At 50.6% G+C, this 20,238-nt stretch overlaps 1 protein-coding gene across 4 annotated transcripts in view; it reads right to left on the reverse strand.

The window, feature by feature from the left end:
* LOC105190612 (synaptogenesis protein syg-2) overlaps positions 1–19,540 on the reverse strand; it is a 306,100-nt gene extending 286,560 nt beyond the window's left edge. For all 4 annotated transcript variants that reach the window (XM_025298587.1, XM_025298586.1, XM_011153434.3 and 1 more), the window contains exons 1-2: positions 19,151–19,540; positions 13,405–14,102 (exon numbers count right to left, since the gene is read on the reverse strand). In XM_025298587.1, coding sequence (XP_025154372.1) covers positions 13,405–13,462 — 58 coding nt within the window. In that variant the 5' untranslated portion in view covers positions 13,463–14,102; positions 19,151–19,540. The remainder of the gene's footprint in view (positions 1–13,404; positions 14,103–19,150) is intronic.
* Between the last annotated feature and the right edge of the window lie 698 nt (positions 19,541–20,238).

The raw sequence follows: 20,238 nt of genomic DNA on the forward strand, positions 1-20,238 counted from the left end.
GAATTACATTGCGCGCACTCCGCTGCTTATAACGTTCTTTAATTAGCGTGGGGGTGTATTTCGACTTTCGTCAGCTACGCTGACGATTCCGTGAGTAAGGGCCGTGTACGAAGACCGCCTTGAACGTCTGTCGCTGCCGCAGCGACAGTAGTGCGCGCATAAGTAGATAATTTTCAAGAAAAAAGGAGAGAGAGAGAGAGAGAGAGAGACACAGAGAGAAAACTTGGCTAACTCGCCGAAAGAAATCCAATGCCGCTTATTCTCTCAAAACCTTCGCGATACGCTCCTTTATAATCCTGGGATGATGCCAAAAAATAAAAAAAAACGAAAAAGGAAAAGAAAAAAATTGCCCGTCGCTGTGAGAAATCCAAACGAAAGTTTCCGCGCGCCCGTGAATTACACGCGCGCGCGCGCAACACGGGTCCAGAAGCGGACAAATATAATTACGTAACATCGAATAATGGACGGCTGCCGAGTGAGACACGTTGGAACGCGGCTCGCTTCGCAGTGGCACGCGTGCCGCGATACGGTTGATTACCAAATTGCGAAACACCTGCGTATCCCATGGGAGAGACAGGAAGGCAAAGAGAGGGGACGGAGACAGACAGATAGAGAGAGAGAGAGAGAGAGAGAGAGAGAGAGAGAGAGATTCACGCGCGCACGTGCGTGCATATTACACGCTACATGACGACAATGGTACGAGCACGATGCGTTATCGATCGTAATACGAGCTTCGTTCCTACCTCTCTGTCCCTCTCCCTCCCTCCCTCTCTCTCTCTCTCTCTCTCTCTCTCTCTCTCTCTCTCTCTCTCTCTCTCTCTCTCTCTCTCTCTCTCTCTCTCCCTCTCTCTCTCTCTCTCTCCCGTGCTCTCCGTGGAGGTCCGATCGAATTTCTCGAACATCGACTGATCGGTCAAAGGAGACGCGTATCCTCGGAGAAACAGCATCACACGAGCCGGGGTCGCCGAGGAGGTTGCCTCGTCAATTACTGGGCTGCGCGGGGAGAAATTTCCGACGCGCACGCTATCCCTAATTGGATGCACCTTTCGCACGTTTCTCACGATCGCTAGCGATACCGGCTGAAATTTCGATTCGTCGGCATCTTTCGAGTAGGCAAGAGGCACTCGCCACGCGAGTTTGTTCCGAAGATGTGATCGCTAACTTTGCGCGTGTAGGCGAGATGAACTTTCGACTAACTAACGGGACGAGCGTGTCAGCTATTTTCGCGCAAAATGTCTCGGAACAATCGATCGCGCTTTCTCTTCATGGAATACCGCGAGGGCGACATTTGGTCGGTACCGGCATACCGATTTTTTTCTTCTTCTCTTCTCTCCGTCCTTTCTGCTTCACTTCCTTTATGTAAAGAGAGTATATAGAACAATATCGACATTTGCAATGGCTTATGTACAACTAGGGCGGCTGTTTATGTCCCCTGCGAGTGTGTTCGCTTTCAGACACAGCGATTAAATCTTCAAGCGCCTGAATTAATTGAACGGCTAAATAATGAAGTTGGGACATCTGCCATACAATCGATGAAATTGCGCGTGTCGAGCACGTCTATGGAAACTTTTGAATATTCCACTCGGCGCATAACTCGGCGGTCAGTGATAATCCACAATTAGCTCCCCTTGCCGGTAATATCCACTTTATAAGGAAAAGCCTCCAACGTGGCGAATGCATAACGTCATAATTTAGCGATGTTACATAGATGAAAAGAGGAACAAATTAATCTTTGCGAAACACCCGCGGTGGGAGAGGTGGCAGGCAAGAGGGAGAAGAGGGAAACTGTCGTTTCCCTTCTTCGTCTGCGTTCCGTTAAAACGATCTCCCTCGCTTTCTATTAATTCATTATCCTCCGCGTCCCAGTACTTTACGTGAAATCAGGTGCAATGAAAAGCACTATCTCGCAAAGTGGGAAAACCCTTCCATTTCAACAGAGACAGGAATCGGAATATCGAACGGACGTTGTCGCGTCGATGCGTCGCTGCGGGGGTCATCGATCGGGTCGTCCGTTCGTTCGTTCGTTCGGTCGGTCAGCCGGTCGGTCGGTTGGTCGATCGGTCGGTCGGTCGGTCGGTCGGTCGGTCGGTCGGTCTGTCGGCTAGCCATGCGCGCGCGCGTACGCGATTTATCGTCATCTTCATTCCGATAAAGCGACAGAGTTCGTTACGCCGTGAAATTTCATCCCGCGAGGAATAAATTTCGACCTTTCGTCGGCGAATGATCTTATCGGCTCTGGTGTGCCAGCCAGCGTGTTGCTAAATTATGAACCCCGCCGACCGAGCGACATACGAAGCTGTGTCGATATCCCGCCCGCGCTTCTCTCGCGAGAGACTCGGCAGCAGCGACAGCAGACAGAAAGCGGACGGAAAAAACAGGTTAAAAAGGAGACCAAGAGAGAGAGAGAGAGAGTAGATCAGGCGAAGGACCAGTACATACTGTTCGACGTAGTAAAATATACATGGCAGAAGATGACCGACGGGACAGTTTTCACTTCGACGCGCGGCCGAAAACCCCTCTTTCTGTCTCTCTTGCGGATTGGTACCGATGCTGACCATGTGCGCCGCATAAAGGCGAATGTGTCTGCCGCAATTTGGCACGGTGAAATGTATTTTAGCCGTACTTTAGACGGCTATGACTAACTTAGTGATATTTCATCGAACAGCCGGTGCGACGACTGTGCGTTAACGGTGGGAAAAACGACTGGTGTTGCACCCGGTTGGTAATTCGATTATAATTCACGACGCCGTGTTATCTGATACGCCGCGTACGTTGTACATGTATACGCGTATTAAATCATCGTGACGACGAAGTGAAACTCCGAGCTGCTGCATCGACGGCGTGCGATGAGTGTGACGCAAAAAAGTTATTAAATCGACCGCTGCATTTTATTGCATACCTCTCTCTCTCTCTCTCTCTCTCTCTCTCTCTCTCTCTCACCCTCTTTCGCTCTCTCAATCCTGTTCTCTTTCTCTGAATCTTGTCAGTGGCGCCAATCCGCCTCTGTTTCGCCACCGCTAAGATTGACCACGCGGGCTAATTGGACGAAAAATTAAGCTTAACTCTATCGATTAAAATTGTCCGTAACTCACGAGAGGACCGTGTAAACGTCGGCCGGGGGTAGTTGGAAAGACGTCTGATTAATAGTGAAACCCGTCCTACGCACACTCCGGCCTGAGGGCCAACGCCAGGTTTTTGCCAGCACGTCCATCCGCTCCCTCCCTAGGAAGCTTTCACAACTATTGAGTCTCGTTAATTAAAAGTTACCTAATAAACCGCGCCGTGATTTCGCGGCGAGGCGTGATACGCCGGGCCGTCGCGTGGCCACTTCCGCCGCGAGAATGAACGTTCCGCTACCCGTTATTCTCCTTCATACTCATTCACGCGTTTCTAAGTAGCCTGCAAATAATAGCGCGAGGTTAATTAAAAACGTGATTAACAGCCGCGAAAGCTTCTGTCGATAAACACGCCCGGAGTGATTGCGTTTCCCGCGTCACCCGCGAAAGAGCCTCTTGGTTCGACTTCGTGCGGCATTTTGCCGGAAGTGCAAGTTCGATTGCTTTCTTTTTCTCTTGCGCGCTCTTTTGCTCTCAGCCGAGACAGACGCCACATTTCGATCTACGGAATTACCGCAACGACGAGCAACAAGCCGAAGCGCGTATGAAAGATACATGAAGAGTGACGTAACAATTTGAGTCAACGAACGCGAAACGACGCGACGCGGCTCGACTCGACTCAACCTCGGCTCGGCCGAGGGATGAAAATACAGCGGCATCGGAGACTGTAAGACCCCGTCGGCGTTACAGAGAAAAGGGTAAATTGAAATGCGAGGCCAGGATGTCGCTACACACACTCCTACGTGTGGGGGTAGCTTTCCGCTAGGTAAGTAGCTACCGCTACGAGTAGCTCGTGCCAAACAATTTGCAATGCTGAAACGAAAAGTTGTCGAGCTTTACCGCGCGAGTGAGAGAGAGAGAGAGAGAGAGAGAGAGAGAGAGAGAGAGGATGAAGCGAGAGAGAATGAAAGAGACCGCCACGCAGACGGAAGTCGTCACTGACGAAGCTCAAGTTCCAAGGATAGAGAGGCCACCGCCGTTAAGTAGGTAAAAGGAAGTGGCGCGAGACGGAACGAAAGACGGAGGCACCAGGTGAGAAGACAAAGAATGGAGTCTCTCGATACGATGATTCAGATTCGCTCCGTTACGGCGATTTGCCTTTCGCGTCAGCGTAAGAAAAGTCAGCACAGACGCCGAACGGAGATCTTACATTCTCTTTCTTCCTCTCCTCCCCCAGCCCGCCCACAGTCTTCCGCGTTCTGTCGTATTCCATTACTTGTCTCTCCTTCCCACCCCCGTTTCCCTTAGTTTCTCTCAGTCTTCCCAACTTCTTGCATAGCTTGTTGCGCGCCAGTTTTATGCCATTTCCGTTCTGTATAAATACGCTGTCTACGACGACGCTGTGTCTTCGACATGGAAGAGAAGACCGCGCTTCAGGTCGCTCTCTCTCTCTCTCTCTCTCTCTTTCTCTCTCTCCCCCCCCTCTCTCTCTGTCTCCCCCCCCTCTCTCTCTCGATCCGGTGACGGATCGGCGCGTCGCGATTTAAAATCCCTCTTCCCTTTTCCGGTGTGCATCTCCCGAGCGGAAGACGTCGTTCCCGATGCCGTTGGATCCGACATGGCGACGAAATAATAGCGCGCGTCTCTCTTTCTCCGTTTCCTCCGTTTTGACTCACGACTCGGGCTCGCTGAAAGTAAGAAAACCACCACCACGTTCACTGTCGGCGTGATGGTATCACGTGTCATTCCTCGATTACTCCGTTCCACCTTCCGCTCATTTTCCACACCGTGAGCGTTACTTTTCAACGTCAGTCAACGTGCCGCCGCGACCGAAACGAGTGCGTAACACATAGCGCGAGTCGTAAAGCGCGATCGAACACAACGATCAAGTTGTACGGGAAAAAATGGCACAGCGGCCGGAATTGCGCGAGCTATCGCTCGCGCAATAAAAACCGAAAACACGCTGTTACTACTTTCCTGTATAATTTATCCGGCTGCGATGTATGATGAACGCACCTGCAACGACGTCAAGCGGGAGAACTTTTGCATTGCAGATTTCTTAACGCTCCATTTCGAAGCGTCATCGATTGAATACGAAGAAGAGCGAGAGAGTCGGTTATAATTCTGAAAAAATACTCCTTGTCGATACACGGCGGCGTGTATGAAACGTACAAACTAACGGATGAACGAACGAGTTTCGCACATCTCCGGAATTAATCTCCTGGCACACAGCTGTCCGATAGCTTTCGCAGGAGATCAATGCTTCGTCAAAACAGGCCGAACAGCAACGCAGCACACGTTTCCGGAACGCGTTTGCCCGAATTATGTGAAAATTATCCTTGTAATTGGTTCGATGAATCTGTTATAACATTTCCGTTTATAATTCATATAATACGCAGTAATATCACATAGTTTACGTAAACAATGGCAGAATTAGCTACACACGTTTACGTTTACGTATAATACGATTACCTTACTCGGAGCGGATATTAAATTCTTACTGAATCAAATATGAATTTCCAATTAAATATACATTCGCCCACGATACACGCTTCCCTGCACATCTTCTTTCTCTTACGCGTGTTTAATCGCCATAAGTAGCTCAGCGGGAAAAGCTTTGCGGAATTATCATTCGAAAGAGGAAAAAGGTAAAAGTAGACAGAAAGAGGGACACGCGCGTCTGGTTTACATTTTTCTTTTCCCCCGCGAAAGGATCGCGATGGAAAATCTTAACTTCTCACGTGCTGGCAGAGAGAGAGAGAGAGAGAGAGAGAGAGAGAGAGAGAGAGAGAGAGAGAGAGAGAGAGAGAGAGAGAGAGGAAAACCAAGGAAATTACATTTCCTAATACATAATTATCGAAACGCTCACACGCAGCGACGGTGGGTCTGCCATTGTCCCTGCGCTCCGACATTCCACGCGACACGTCACAATTGCCGGCACACAAATTTCGATCGTATCGGCATCGTATAAACTATCGTACGATCGGCTATCGGGCGATTGGCCGAGCATAACGATCGCGCAGGCCGCAGAGCAGTGTTAATACGTGTACTTTATCGGCGTTGATCGGCGCCACGAAGGGCTTTAAACTGTGGAAAACTGGAACGGCATACGGGGGAGTATACGTGACTGCCAGCGGTGGCAGTAACGCGCATACGTGTACAATTCTCCCCCCAGATTAGTTTAGTCGTGGCGGGAACACGTTGCGAGGGCGGACAAGCGCGGGAGCGGCTTCCACCGGCTCCGTAGCGGCTTCTACCCTTCCCATCCCCACCCCCAACTCCTACTCCAATCGGCGCTGGCTAGGGCCGCGTAGTTTATGCGTATGCAAATTTCGTTGTCGATCACAAATCATTACTATACGACGCGAAAGTTATCCCCCGGTAATCGTGATAACCTCAGCCCCGCCGCCGCCGCCGCCGCCGCCGCCGCCGTACGGCAGCGGTGGCGGCGAGTTCGCGGAAATTCATGGTGCACCGAAGCTGTATCGAATCGATACAATTAACCCTGCAAACCGCAATAGGGGGCTGTGCGCGTGTATCGGCCAACACGACGTTATAATTGCCGCCGTCGCCGTTGTCGTCGAGGGTGAAATAGTTTTATTCGCCGAGCGTCGAGAACGGGGCACATAATATGATTCAGTCCGTCGTAAATAGTCGCGCATTATCCGTCAGATCGTTGAAGTTAATCTTCTTATGGGGCGAACGTGACGTAGAGTCTGATAGATTGATTCACGAACATCCAAGTTTTCGACTCGCGAGCGCGAAACGACGACGGTGGAGGAATTGGCGAATCTCATTCCGCTCGATCCGACGACGCTCGTAGCTCGCGATCTGTTAGTCACAGATTCATGCCCTTATACATGGCCTTGCGCACTCGAAACGGCTCTTCGGAGCTCCCACCCTCTTATTCTCGGCAACTCTCTCGGCCGACACGGTATACACGTCTACGTGCGCGTAGCGCGAAAGTCACGCGAAAATGAGAAAAGAGAAGTACAAGAAGAGAGGGAGAAACGGAGGAAAGGGGGAAAACGAAAATGCAATAGCAAATGCCGCATAAATTGGACCGCTCCGTCGGTGGAACGGGCAAACAACATTCTTCGCGACTTAGATCTCGCGAGGGAGCCCATCAAAGACGCGCATCTCGCGAGGCATCCCCTTTGACGGTATGTGAAACTTACCCGGGGTATCTGGGAGCTTTAATAAGGCGGACCATGCCACCAAGTTCGCGATGTAAGCGCAACGATGCGGGCAACGCCCATCTCATCCCTATTTCCGAGCTATCATCCGACGCGAGCAAGCGTACGAACGAACGAACGAACGAACGAACGAACGAACGAACGAAGGAACGTACGAGCGAGCGAGTGAACGTCCCGCGGCATCTCCGGATTCGTTGCTTCGATTCGTCTTCCCTCACGGGCCAGGTAACTCGCACCTGGGCGCTGCGAAAACCTCAGCGGAATTCGACCGACGGAGCCGTTTCCCGCCGGCTCAACTGGTCGTCGCTTACTTTAACGCTCGAGCGGTCGCGTGCGACGACAGCGTCGTTCGCGCGTGAGCGACGCGCCGCGGGAAACGACGACGACGAATGGATGGATGGATGGATGGATGGATGGATGGATAGATCGACAGGACGACATCGACTCAACGCGGATTCGCGGGAGGATACTTGGAGCGCGCGTTTGATCGATTCGCGCCGAGGAGCAACTTTTCACGTAAGCGCGAGGGTGAAAACTCACCGCGACGCGAAGCAACCTTGATCGTTCGTGGCGATCCAATTACTCAAGGCGAACGAGCGTCATCGGGTCGCTAAAGCGACGGAACAAATTATTGTTATCGTTGCTATCGCCGGCTCTAATCTACGAGTAGAATTGATCCACTCTCGAGACTCGCTCTCTCTCTCTCTCTCTCTCTCTCTCTCGCGTCCCCTCACAGCTATTTATCCAAGTCTCCCCGAGCGGGCGGACTCGTAGACGTTCACCTCGCCTCATTATCGCTCATATAGCGTGAGCGAGAAGTCGCTGTAATCGCTCGTCTGAAACTCATTAGTTTCGTTGCTTTGCGTACAGCGGATAACCCGTAAGTCGCGAGATTCGTATAGTCCGCACGGGAAATCGCAATCGGAAAATCGCAAACAAATCATCCGCGTAACGTTCGGGGTCGGCGAAAGCGTGTGCGGTACGCGATGTAAACGTCACACGTTGTTTCATCTCAAGCAAAATTGCCTGGTAGTAATTCGACAAGACGAGGAATCGTTGACGGTATGCTCGCTCGATCGGGACTCCGCGGGCTCGACATCACGACGATCCATTTGTATTTTGGGCTGTCGACATAACCGCGTATGGCACCACACCCGATACATATACCCGGCGAGGAGTAATCCGGCTGAACATCGCGGGCGCGTCACCCGAGACGCGTTATACGCCGGGTTATAAACGGCAGCGTTGAGATTCGCATGAAACGTAATAGTGGGCTTTAAAGATACATCGCCGATTTTACGCCGTGCTGTTTTCAGCGCATGAGATGTGTTTAACGCGTGGCTCTCCGAGTTTTCGCCGCGACGTATCGTCGCAGCGTAGGGAATCCCGCGGAATTCCTTGCGCAAGTCAAATCGCTATTATCTTTTATCTGGTTTTTAATTAATATTTGGTCTCCTTATCGCTCGTTTGTCCTTTTTCATCACCTCATAAATTCCGTCAAATTAATTTATCTCTCTACCTGTCTGTCGACTCCCTTTTCGATCCGACGAATTGAACCTCTTCAGTTATATCAGCGTAGAATCTAAATCTTATAATACGACTTCCATTAAATGTGAAACGTGAAAGGTGAAATATGTATATTAGTGTAATGAATCGGTTAATTTAGTCCACGGATCTAATAACGTTAACTTCTATAAATTTGGATAATCTAAAAGGAACTAAAGTCTTGTTTTTTGGCAAGATAGCATATTCATCGATTCAAAATAAGAACCGTCACAAAACGCGTTCTCGGGGGAAGTTGAGAGGGTAACGCGCACGTGCTCGCAGTCAAACGGTGTCCCTAAAACAACATGGGGTAAAGCGCGAAGCGGCGTTGCGTGTTGTATCGTCGTCGAGACGTCCCGCAAGTGTTTTCCCACACTCGAGCTCAACTTTACCGATTTCGCCATTAGCGCGCTTTGAGAAAGTAGTGCCGAAGATTCATTCGAAAAGTCTCCAACGCCAGCGAATACTATCAGAGACGTGTATACCGCGGTTCCCGCAGTATTGACTCTGCCAGTTCCCAAGAAAAATATGAAGCGCATAGTATCGCCAGTTGCTTGTTACCTCGCCAAATAATAATAATAATCGAACTTCCTTAGAACGACCCACCGCAACACACTGTTTACTCTATTCCTTTGATTGCTCCACTTGGTACATAATCGAAAACCGCTCATGTCGCCGTCGAAGATGCTCTTGACGCGAAGAGCGCGAGAGAGAGACAGAGAGAGAGAGAGAGCAATAAGGAAACAGAAACTGTAATTCGTAATATCAAAGGATACAAAGTCATGTGTGCTCGAGTGTCGCAAAAAAAGAAAAAGCGTGACTTTGTAGCGGTCGACACGCGCCTGCAACCTGCGCTCTTGAAGCCCTTCGTGGCACCGTATGAGAGAGAGAGAGAGAGAGACCGTATGGCAACCGTGAACCGGACGACCCGCTCGCAGGGGTGCGCGAAAGGAATAACTCTAGGGGGGGAGGGTGGTGACGCAGCGGGGGTGATAACATAAACCGGGGACACGTAATTCGCTGGCGACCACGCCTCGGTGATCGTGCGGCACGCATGCAGACGCACACGCGGCACGCACATATGCACGCACGCGTGGCCCGCACGCCCACCCACGCGTGCGGCCTGGATTTGATTACAGAAAAGGCCTCGGCGATGGTGACGGTGGTGTGCTGGTGACGGCGGCGACGACGACACCGAGTTTCTCGAGCCACCCTCGTTGGGAGGAGGAGAAGGAAAAACAGAAACAGCACGAAAGATCGCGGCGATAGCGGCCCGTACGATGAATGACTGTGAGAAGCCAGGACCATAGGGTCAGGGGTCGCGAGTAGAGCGCATAAAGTGGAATAGGGGTACCGCGTGTTCAAGTGGGATCGCGCGGCTTGACTTCGATTATCCTCTTGAGCGAGGGATTATTGTAAAATTATCGCGCTTCGTTTCTGAGGCAGATGGCACGCGCCGCGCGTGTCGAGTTTTCTTTCTCTTTCGATTCGGAATTCGGGGAATCAAACGATCCCTCGACGAGAGAATAGAGGAGAGAAAGAGAAATGACATAACTGATTAGGCACTCTGAGATAATTGCCCTCAAACGCAATAAAGAGGACGACGCGATATTAACTATTACAATTATTATTGATAAAGGCTAGATTGTTACAGAGAGCAGCTGTAGAAACTACTCAAGTTCGTAATAAATGCAACTAAAAGTTAACGTCGAGAGATGATGAATTCAAATAAATCAGACGTGACGAGAGAGGCAAAAGTAAAAGAAAATTAGCATGGAAAGAGATGGAATTATAAAAGGCGCACACGCGGTACTCCAGCGCGACCGCTCGTGCGCCTTCTTGAGACTCAAGTGCACAGGCACATACACACACACACACACACACACACACACACACACACATACACACACACACACACACGTGGCGATGTTGGCCGCGCAAGTGCTCGCGTCGCGGAACGATTAAGCGAACCGGATAAACCGGAAACGGGAGTTCCCTCTGAGATTACAACGAGTAATAAGTCTGCCGAGGGACGGACGTTTCGCGCATTAATAAAAACCGCGCGGATTTCAGCGTGTGCATGCAAAACGCGGCGATAATGAATACAGTATCGCTGTGCGAGTGCACGCGTGCGCGCTCGAGCACGCTATTGACGGGTATTATATGCCGAGAGTTATTTTACCGACCAAAAATTGATATCATAAAAGAGTTAATGAGCGCGTCGAGCGGCATTATTTGCAGCGCGGAAATAATGTCGCACGCATAATTAAGCCAGCAAACAGCCAACGAAACCCCTGGAAAATCAATTTGGCGGAAACATCGACTTATAAATGCCGCCGATAATCTCCGCGCTTTATATGTTGCCGGGATATAATGATGATAATAATAATAATAGTAATAAAGTTATGCCCCGAAAACCCGCCATTATAAATATTTTCATAATGGAGAGATAAACGCGCGAGACTCAAGCACGGACATACGCAGCCGGACATACAGTAAAGTCCTTATCGATACGGTTCCACGCGACGCGGGGAAATAAGAAAGCGGAGAGCTGTCCTCGGTCCGAACTGCGATAAAAATTCAGCCGCGTATAAAATTTCGTGTTAAATAAATGACCGCGAGAGCTAAGTGCGTCGTAATCTCCGTCGCGGCCTTTCACCCTTCGCGTTGCTGTCACCCTTTCTGTACGCTTCAAAGCGGGGAATTCAAGGGAAGAGCATTGAAGGGTAGAAACGTCAAGAGAGAAAGAGAAAAGGGACAAGACAGAGAGAGAGAGAGAGAGAAAGAGAGAGAGTGAGTGCAATATTCTCTTTCATTGGGACGTAATATTGCGTGTCATGTATGGATGATTAAAAAAAAACTTGGTTTTAAAAAGGGTGAAAAATGAGAAGAAGTAGGATGAGAGAAGAAGGGAGAGAGGGAGAGACGGAGGAAGCAAAAGATAAAGAAAAGGAAAGAACTGTAGGGGTAGGAACAGAGAGAGAGAGAGAGAGAGAGAGAGAGAGAGAGAGAGAGAGAATCGTGCCACTCTGGTAAAATAATATTGTAGTTGCTTTTAGGAAGCGTCCTCGCGCGACGATGATTAATGGCCAGCCCGCGACAATGGGTAGACGTCACCAGATACGCGTGAAACCACGGCGTTACACGTGAATGTCGGCACGTGCGCCATTGTTAGGGAAATAGACTGAATGGTGTGTTAAACAAATTTCAGTTGCGAACGAAATATCCGACAGGGATGAAAAGTTGCGTCGCGCAAGATTCTATGTCGACGACAAATGCGATTTATTCTGTCGCGATAAACTCATACACCGTACGCGGAGGATTTTGAGTTTCCACCCCCTTCTCCCCCGTGCGTGCATGTACATATACACGCGTATTCCTACCGAGTCTCGGAACTCGCGCGTGGAGACGCGCGCGCGACAAATCGGTGCATCATGCTAAATTAGCGCTTTGCGTCATTAGATACTCGTGCGACAGAGAAAGTTATTTTGCAATTGTAGGATTCATGAATGCACTAGTACGTGCCCTTAAATTCAGTCAACATTGAGGGCGTACATACCAATCAGGCTTTTACAACTGCAAAATAGCTTTTTCGGCTGAACGCAGCCATTGTCAAACGAAGAAAAGCACCAGTGTGACTAAATATTTGCTAGTAATTAATAAAAAACAATTCCCCTTCGGCTCTCCAGAAAGCGATCAGGAGATCGCTATCGATATGTACACAATATATCGTTCAATTTCTCACACAAAACTTGGTAAACATGTCGCGTTTGACGGAGTATCGTCTTTGGCGGCTCACCAATTGAGAAGGTTTACAGAGTATTACATCTGCCGGCGGCTATTTGAAAACTTTCGCGAGTTAGAAACACGGAGAGGGAATTTATACTGCCGCTCGTATAACGGAAAACCATGTAATTAAAATTCGCGTCATTCTCGTCGGATACTGCAGTCTACTCTATGTCAGAAGACCCGTGTGTGCATAAAAAGTTTGACAAGAGCAAATGGTTGTTGCATTTTGTACTCGTGTTATAACTTCATATATATATATATTTAATACTTAATGTTATCAAGGCCTCAAACTTTTCGCGAGAGATATATCGCGTGTCATATAGTTCCGAGTCTCGGTATAATTAATTGTTATGAGCCGGACGCGCATCAAAGCGACCCTAAAGCGACGTTAAACGCGATCCCGACGCGGCGACGTGACGCTACCAATTTCTTTCCGCCGCTCCGACATCCGGACTATCGTCCGTCGTGCTTATCGTGCGATGACTGAGTCGCGAGACTTCTCGCGCGGTGACTTCGTGGTCTCATCGAGCGAAATGCTACTCTTCACGGCTGGGACGCCTCCCCGATATGTATTTCCGACGAGAGGAGGAAGGAGAAGACGCGGAAAGAAACCAACGGGCAAAGAAACAACGAGTTCTTCGGAACTCGAACTGCGAACGGTTCCTCGCAGACTGTGAAAATATCGCCGCCTTGGAATTACACAGCGGAATGTCCAGGTCAGAGGGGGGAACGCAAAGTAAGACATAATTGGCACCATAGTAAGAAACGAAGAATAAGAATAAATAAGACGGTAGGATGCCGGGCAGAGAGAGACTGACCTTGTGCACTGGCGACGGTGAGCAGGCCGGCGAGGAGAACGATCGGATGGCACCGCATCTTCTTTTTCACCTTCCTTCTCACCTACAGGCTACTTCCACCCGGTCGTCCTCCAGCTCGTCTCACTTTTCCTGTCTCTCTTCTGCGCCGCACGCGCTTCGTAGCTTCGCTTCCCTCCACGCTACCAAAAAGAACACACTGTGGCTCCGTAACTCTCGTCCTCCTTTACCTCCGCCCTCTCCTTCTTTTCTTCTGGTCGTCCTTCGCGCGATCACTTTGCTTCCTTCCCCCCCTCCTCTTTCTCCCTCCCCTCTCTCTCTCTCTCTCTCTCTCTCTCTCTCTCGAGATTCACCCGGTACTCCTCCTCAAGACGTCCGGTTCTTTCTCGCCAATCACTCGATGGTATGTCTATAGAACCGCTCGCGACTCGATCGCCGTTTAACGTCACGAAAGAACCTGCGTTCAACACTCATATCACTCTCTCTCGGCTGGAGGTTCGTTCTCCGAAGGACCTCCGAAGGACCGTCGCGCGAGCGCGAGTTTCTTCTCGTTCCTTTTCTGCGCCACCGCGGATCTCCGTGAATCCCGCTTTTTGCGACGGGTGAGTATCTTCCACGAATCACGAGTCACGCGTTTTCACTGATAACTGTAGACTCTCCCATTGGATCGTCATCGACGACGGGACTAGACCTCGTTCATCCTGGAAACCGGCAAAAGGATCCTCGATCGAGTCTTCGTCGCAAGAACGAAGAACAGCGAGATGCGACGAGCTCTCGCTTCCTTATCGCGGGGTAGTCCCCAGCTCTCTCTCTCTCTCTCTCTCTCTCTCTCTCTCTCTCTCTCTCTCTCTTTTTCTCGGGCAATGTCCTTCTGCCGGTTAAATCGCTCTGTTCCCACATTCCCGACTGGAAAACTCGGGCGTGACTGCGGATTTACGCACCCCGACACGAGCAATGATTTCTCGCAGTCGACGATTAGGGATTCACGCGACAACGAGAATATCACGGATACCAAAACTAGCAGACCGCAGAGCAACGGCGGGCTAACTCGACGACACGAAGAAGGGAGGAAACTCTCGCGGAGAGGATCAGCCGAGTCGCGCGAGTCGTCCGACAACTTTCGCGGAAAGAAACGAAGTGTCAACAACGTTGACCCAAAGAGAGAGAAGACTTTGGCTCCTTGACTTCGCACCGGCCGAGCGGAGTGAGAAACGGGGCTGACGGCGCTGAGGAGACGAGGTCCCGCAGGAAAAGAGTAGAATGTACTGAATACGACTCTAATGATCAGCCGCGTGAATTCGTCCTGATGTACCGCGAGATTTCCTACGCCTGCGTCTCGTTCGCTTTCTCTCTCTCCCTCTTTCCTCGTTCATATTTCTTCCTCGTGCGTTCGCGTTTTATCGCGACGAGATACGAGAGAGAAGGAGGAAGACGCTGGCGTTTGCGCGTTTCACCGAGGCGAAGGGTAAATCAGCTTCTTCGGTTCGACAGGCTTTATCGTCGATGATCGATGAACTCGCGGCGAGTGCATATAAACGTGGGCGAGAACCTGGCTGACTTTTCGTTAAAGGTACGCACGCGCGAGAGAGGGAAATGGAGAAGAGACCCCGCGCGGCGCCTGACGTTGCGGCGGACCACCGTTGCGATCCACGGTTCGAATAACACTTTTGCGAGGTTTCCGAAGCTCCCTCGGTTGCGACGGTAACTTCCCGGTCGCCCTGTACCGTCCGCGTGCCCCGACATTCCTTCACCCTCTCGCTCTTTCGTTGTATTTCCCGTCCTCTATCTCTCTCCCTCACTCTCTCTCTCTCTCTCTCTCTCTCTCTCTCTCTCTCTCTCTCTCTCTCTCTCTCTCTCTCTCACTCACTCCATCTATTTCTCTCTCGCCAGTTTCAACGGCACTCTGCGCTCCGCAACGAGACGTAATTGAATAAAACCGCTAAGTGATTAATTGCCGGAGCCTCCGCGGCGTTCTTCCGCACCAGCCAACTTCGTACTCGAGTTTAAAAGATCTCGAGCTCGGGCAACTTTAAAGGATCTATGAACGGAACGCCCCGCGGTCCATCCCCCCTCCCCCAGCCCGGCAATTTCGAGTACCCACACCTTTCCCACGCGCCACACCGGATATCCTCTTCGCGCGAATGACCCGCGCGTCGTTTCGAGAATTTCGTTTTCTCCTTCTCTTTCCCCGTCAAAGCGTCTCAAGATTGTGAGCAAAGTATGAAAAAGTATAAAAAAAGATATAAAAATATATGCGAAACAACCTAGACGCGATATATATATATATATATATATAAATGTATAATTGAATATAGATGGAGAAGTTTTCGACGCGGGATATTACGAAATAGACGCTCGGCTTTGGTTGATAAATTACAGCTTTGCGGTCATACGGCCGCGCGCGATCGATCCGACGAAATTGCGGCGGAATATATTCTCGAAACCTCCGTCATTTTTGTTCACCGAGCAACTTCTTCAGCGCCGTAAAGAAAGTCCCGACGAAGACGACGACGTTATTATCGCACGGACGTAAATGTCGAGCGAACTTGACATTTACGAAGGATCGCGCTCCACTTCCAAGATTATTTGTCGGGCAATCAAAGTTGCATTAATATACGCGAACGTACGTGCCACGACTGTGGCAGTGAAAAGTTTCACCATCTCATTATTTATATTGAGCTGCTCGATCGATACGCGGTAACGTGATTGCACACGGATTGCTACGGAGCTACCACTACTAGTAGAAACCAAAACGAGCATAGCGTTACGATACTATGTTGAGTACAACAGAAGGAATCTGTCGCGAAATCCATCACGAACTTTTGTGCTCTCACTGGAAATTTCCTTGGGTCGAACAAAGAAAAGCACATGTGGTCGCGCGTTCCAACGAGAAGCGCGAGTTTCCCCTACGCGCCCGAGTTACGTCGCGGATGTTATGATTTCTCGATGTGTTTCAAACATTCGATGCATCATTCCGAGGGGGAGAGAAGAAATGAGCGAGAGAGAAACGCCCTGCGATGCTGTTTTTTCTCAAAAGACTCGCTCAAGGACGTGCTCGAAAATGGGATAATGTGAAAAATTTCGTGAGTTCAAGGAACGAATGAAGCAGAGACGGCGGCCGCCGTCGCAGTGTGCGCAGAACGAAATTGCAACACGTACAATTTTTCTACCCCCACTCCCCCCCCCAGGCCTCCTTGATTCTCCACGATACATCCCAAGTTGTTTTTCTTTGAACGAAAAGTCTGCCCGCACGAGTTGGTTCCGCTTTAATCGTGATGTATGGTTCAACTTGCGCTATTAAATCGAATTTACTTATACGTCTCCTCACGTTTTAGGCCGACAGAGTTTTACTAGTTTAAAACTTGAATCACGAGAGAGAGAGAGAGAGAGAGAAGGGGAAAAGAGGGGAAGAGAGAGAGAGAGAGAGAGAGAGAGAGAGAGGAAGAGAGGAAATTCAACGGGGGTTACCGAAACCGAAGTGGGCGAATGCGCATCCGTTCTCGGAAAGTAGAGACCAATGAATTTATTGCTTTTCTCAGAAAGTTTGGAGTTTTGACGGGCCGAAAAGTAATCACGCCGACCTTGCGGCGATGTCTCGCATTCCTTTATTGTACTCACGCCCGCACCGAGGCGCCACGATAACGCGATAATTAACATTATCCGCCGGAGGGATAGAGAATGTGTCGGTTCTCCTACCGCTTCTTCTCTCTCTCTTATTATCCCGTGGCAATCTTCTTCATTTCACGAACACGACTCCTACGCTACCTACGATAACTCCGTTTTAGCTCGTCGTGGATTTTACATGAGGAACTACATAAAAAAATAAAGAAAGAGAGAGAGAGAGAGAGAGAGAGAGAGAGCGCGCAAGAGAAGAGAGTTTCGTGTTCATCGCCCAAAGCAGTTTTCGGGAGAAAAGGCGTGGGAGAAGAGAAGCCAAATAATAGCATTTCGTCGGCACCGTCGAAGGAGAAATTCTCTCCTGCCGTCATCGTCGACTGCGGCGGCGGCAGCGGAATTACGCGACACGCCCAGGCACCGATCCGCCGTCGATTTCGCGAGCATGACGAAAAATCGCTCGACTATCCGCCTCGTGGCGTCAAGAGAAACTCTGGGAAGTTATCCTAAAGTGACGAATCGAATTTGCTAATATGGCTTGCTCGCTCGTTCCTTCTCTCTCTCTCCTTTTCCAGCTGAACCTGGGGGAATCAACTCAACGTACGTCGGTGGCAGTGTATGTGTGTGTCCTGCGGGCTGTTCGCCGACCGACGAGGGTACGGAATGTCGTGCCAACCGTGCTAACTGAAAACGCTCGTTAAAACGCGCTCATCAGCTTCACACGTAGCGGGATCCCGCGTTACGATTAACTAAACCGTATATTGGGGGTAGCGTTCTCGCGACGCTAACGAGAGTGTCTCGCGGCGGCGGCGGCGGCGGCGTCGTCATAGCTTGCGCGTTCTTTCGCGCGTGTAAAAGCGCGCGCTATTTAGCCTAAATACGCGCAACTTTTCAACTTGCGTTCTCGCAACGTTTGTTCTTTTTTTCTCGAGCCCGATTCTTTTTTCTCTTCCTTGTTGTTTTTTTTTAGCGAGGGAGGAGAAACGAGGGAAAAACCTAACACACGTGCGGGCGAAACAGCCGCGAGAGACGGCACGAAATACGTGATCACGGTACGCTGTTCGGGAACGCGGCCGGACTCATTAAGCGGATATTAAACGTCGCCGCGTGTAATTGCTTGCGACGGTCGAAGCGAGAAGGTTGCTTATTGTCGGGACAAAGCGAGACAGAGTGGAGTTCGGCACGAGGAGAGCGACAGAAATCGAGCTGCGAACTTGGCGAATCGCGTCCGCGCGGATTATTCGAAAATCACAATTATCGGAACGTAGCTAGAAACGTAGATAGAAACGGTGATCTCTGATCGAGTTCTCGAGTTTTTTCCAGCTCGCATCTCCAGGAAATTCATCGTTTCCTGCTGGAAACGCACAATGATTCGCGATCCGAGAAAGTATCGTTTCATCGCAGAGGGCTGACAAAAGAGGTTCTCGTCGATATCGAACGGCGCCGCTGATCCACTGCTCGTTAAGAGACCTCGGTATCACGAGGCTGCTACGTGCCTCATCTATCATTCAGCCAATTGTACCATGTTTCCTTGGCAAAAACACCTGTCGGCACCTTGCGGTTCTTCCGGGCACACAGCGCATTGGACACACAGCAATCGTTTCGTCGGCGATGAAAACGACGAAAAGCCAGCTTCACTGTAGCCAATTATCGAACGACTGGCCGGCAAAAAGCTCAGAGACTCGTTAAGTGACTATGTCGCGAGTGTTCCGCAATCTACGATAAAACTGACGTCGAATAAGAATAGTGTGAGACAGAGAAAGAGAATGAGAAAAAGTGTGTGTGTGTGTGTGTGTGTGTGTGTGTGTGCGTGTGCGAATAAGTACAACGAGACCAGAGAAAATCACGATCGGAAAATCTCGGCGATGCACGTCTCGCCCCGTGGTTATCGACCTTCCATGATCCGCAGCAGCGGCAGCAGGAGCAAGAGAGAGAGAGAGAGAGGTGATAGGAACGAAACGAATGTACGAGAGACGGAAAGAGAAAGAGAAAGCAGTCGGAGTACGACTCATCGTCAACGAGACGCCCCCGCGGGACCGACCGCCGACGCGGTCGCTCTGGCTAAAGAAAGACGCCTCGAGAGCCCGGGACTCCCCGCGGTGGTGAACGACCCCGCTTTAAATTCGACATCGACCTCCTTTATAAATCCTGGATCGGGAACTCCGTTGCTCCCGAGCGGCCGCTCCGTGACCTCGAGGAGGGGGACGCTGAAGAAAACGTAGACGAAGGCGAAGACGGAGCGGCGCGACGCGTGTTGTGATTTTGCCCGTGAAAATAGCGGCGCAACCTGCGGCGGCGGCGGCGGCGACAACGACGACGACGACGACGTTGTCGTTGAAGGAACCGTCGTCGAAGGAAAGTCGTCGTGGTCCGTTCCGTTCGTGCTCGTCGGTTCGCGCGCGGCCGTCGCGTGCGACAGTGCGCTCACAAAGATCGCGGGCCTTCTCGCGCGTGCGAGAGAGAAAAATTATATACAGGACACGCACACGAGATACGTCGCGTACGCTCGCCACGATCGCGGGCTCGGCACTGGCGCGCGGAGGTACCCGGACTTTTAGTTCCTGGCGCTACCGAGCAGCGTCGCGACGCCCGTCGTCTCCCCACCAGGGAGCGGCGACGTCCACCCGGCCGCGCCAAGGCACAGCGCAGCGCAACGCAACGCAACGCAACGCAACGCCGACCGGGGGCCCTCCTGAATATCCTAATACTGTCGACGATGGGAACCCCTGGCGATCTCTCTTTCTCTCTCCTGTTTGCACGCACGTACTGTCAATCAAAAGAACGCGAGATAACATCCGCGGATATAAAGGCTGTCAGTCTGCTCTGTACTTTACATAATGAAATCCCTAACTTCATTTTCCATGAGGGTGAAAATGCGCAATTATTACGGCGCGCGTCTATTGACGTCCGTATATTCTAGTCGCGTCAACAGTGCTATTGAGAAAAGAGATGAAGGGGTTAGGCGAAGCGAGCTGCGCTTTCTTCGTGAAAACATCACGTGAAAAAGCCGTGAAATGAAATTCGCACTGTGCGCACGCGAAAAGTAATGTTTTTGTTAGAAAGAGAGAGAGAGAGAGAGAGGGAGAGAGAGAGGGAGGGAGAGAGAGAGAGAGAGAGAGAGAGAGAGAGAGAGAGAGAGAGAGAGGGGGGGGAAACAATTCTTCGAGATTCGCATTCCAATAATAGTAATACTCTTCGCTGGGTGAGTTTCTGCGGCTTGAA

The sequence above is a fragment of the Harpegnathos saltator genome, unplaced genomic scaffold (assembly GCF_003227715.2).
Source record: "Harpegnathos saltator strain DR-91 unplaced genomic scaffold, Hsal_v8.6 scaffold225, whole genome shotgun sequence".
NCBI lineage: Eukaryota > Metazoa > Arthropoda > Insecta > Hymenoptera > Formicidae > Harpegnathos > Harpegnathos saltator.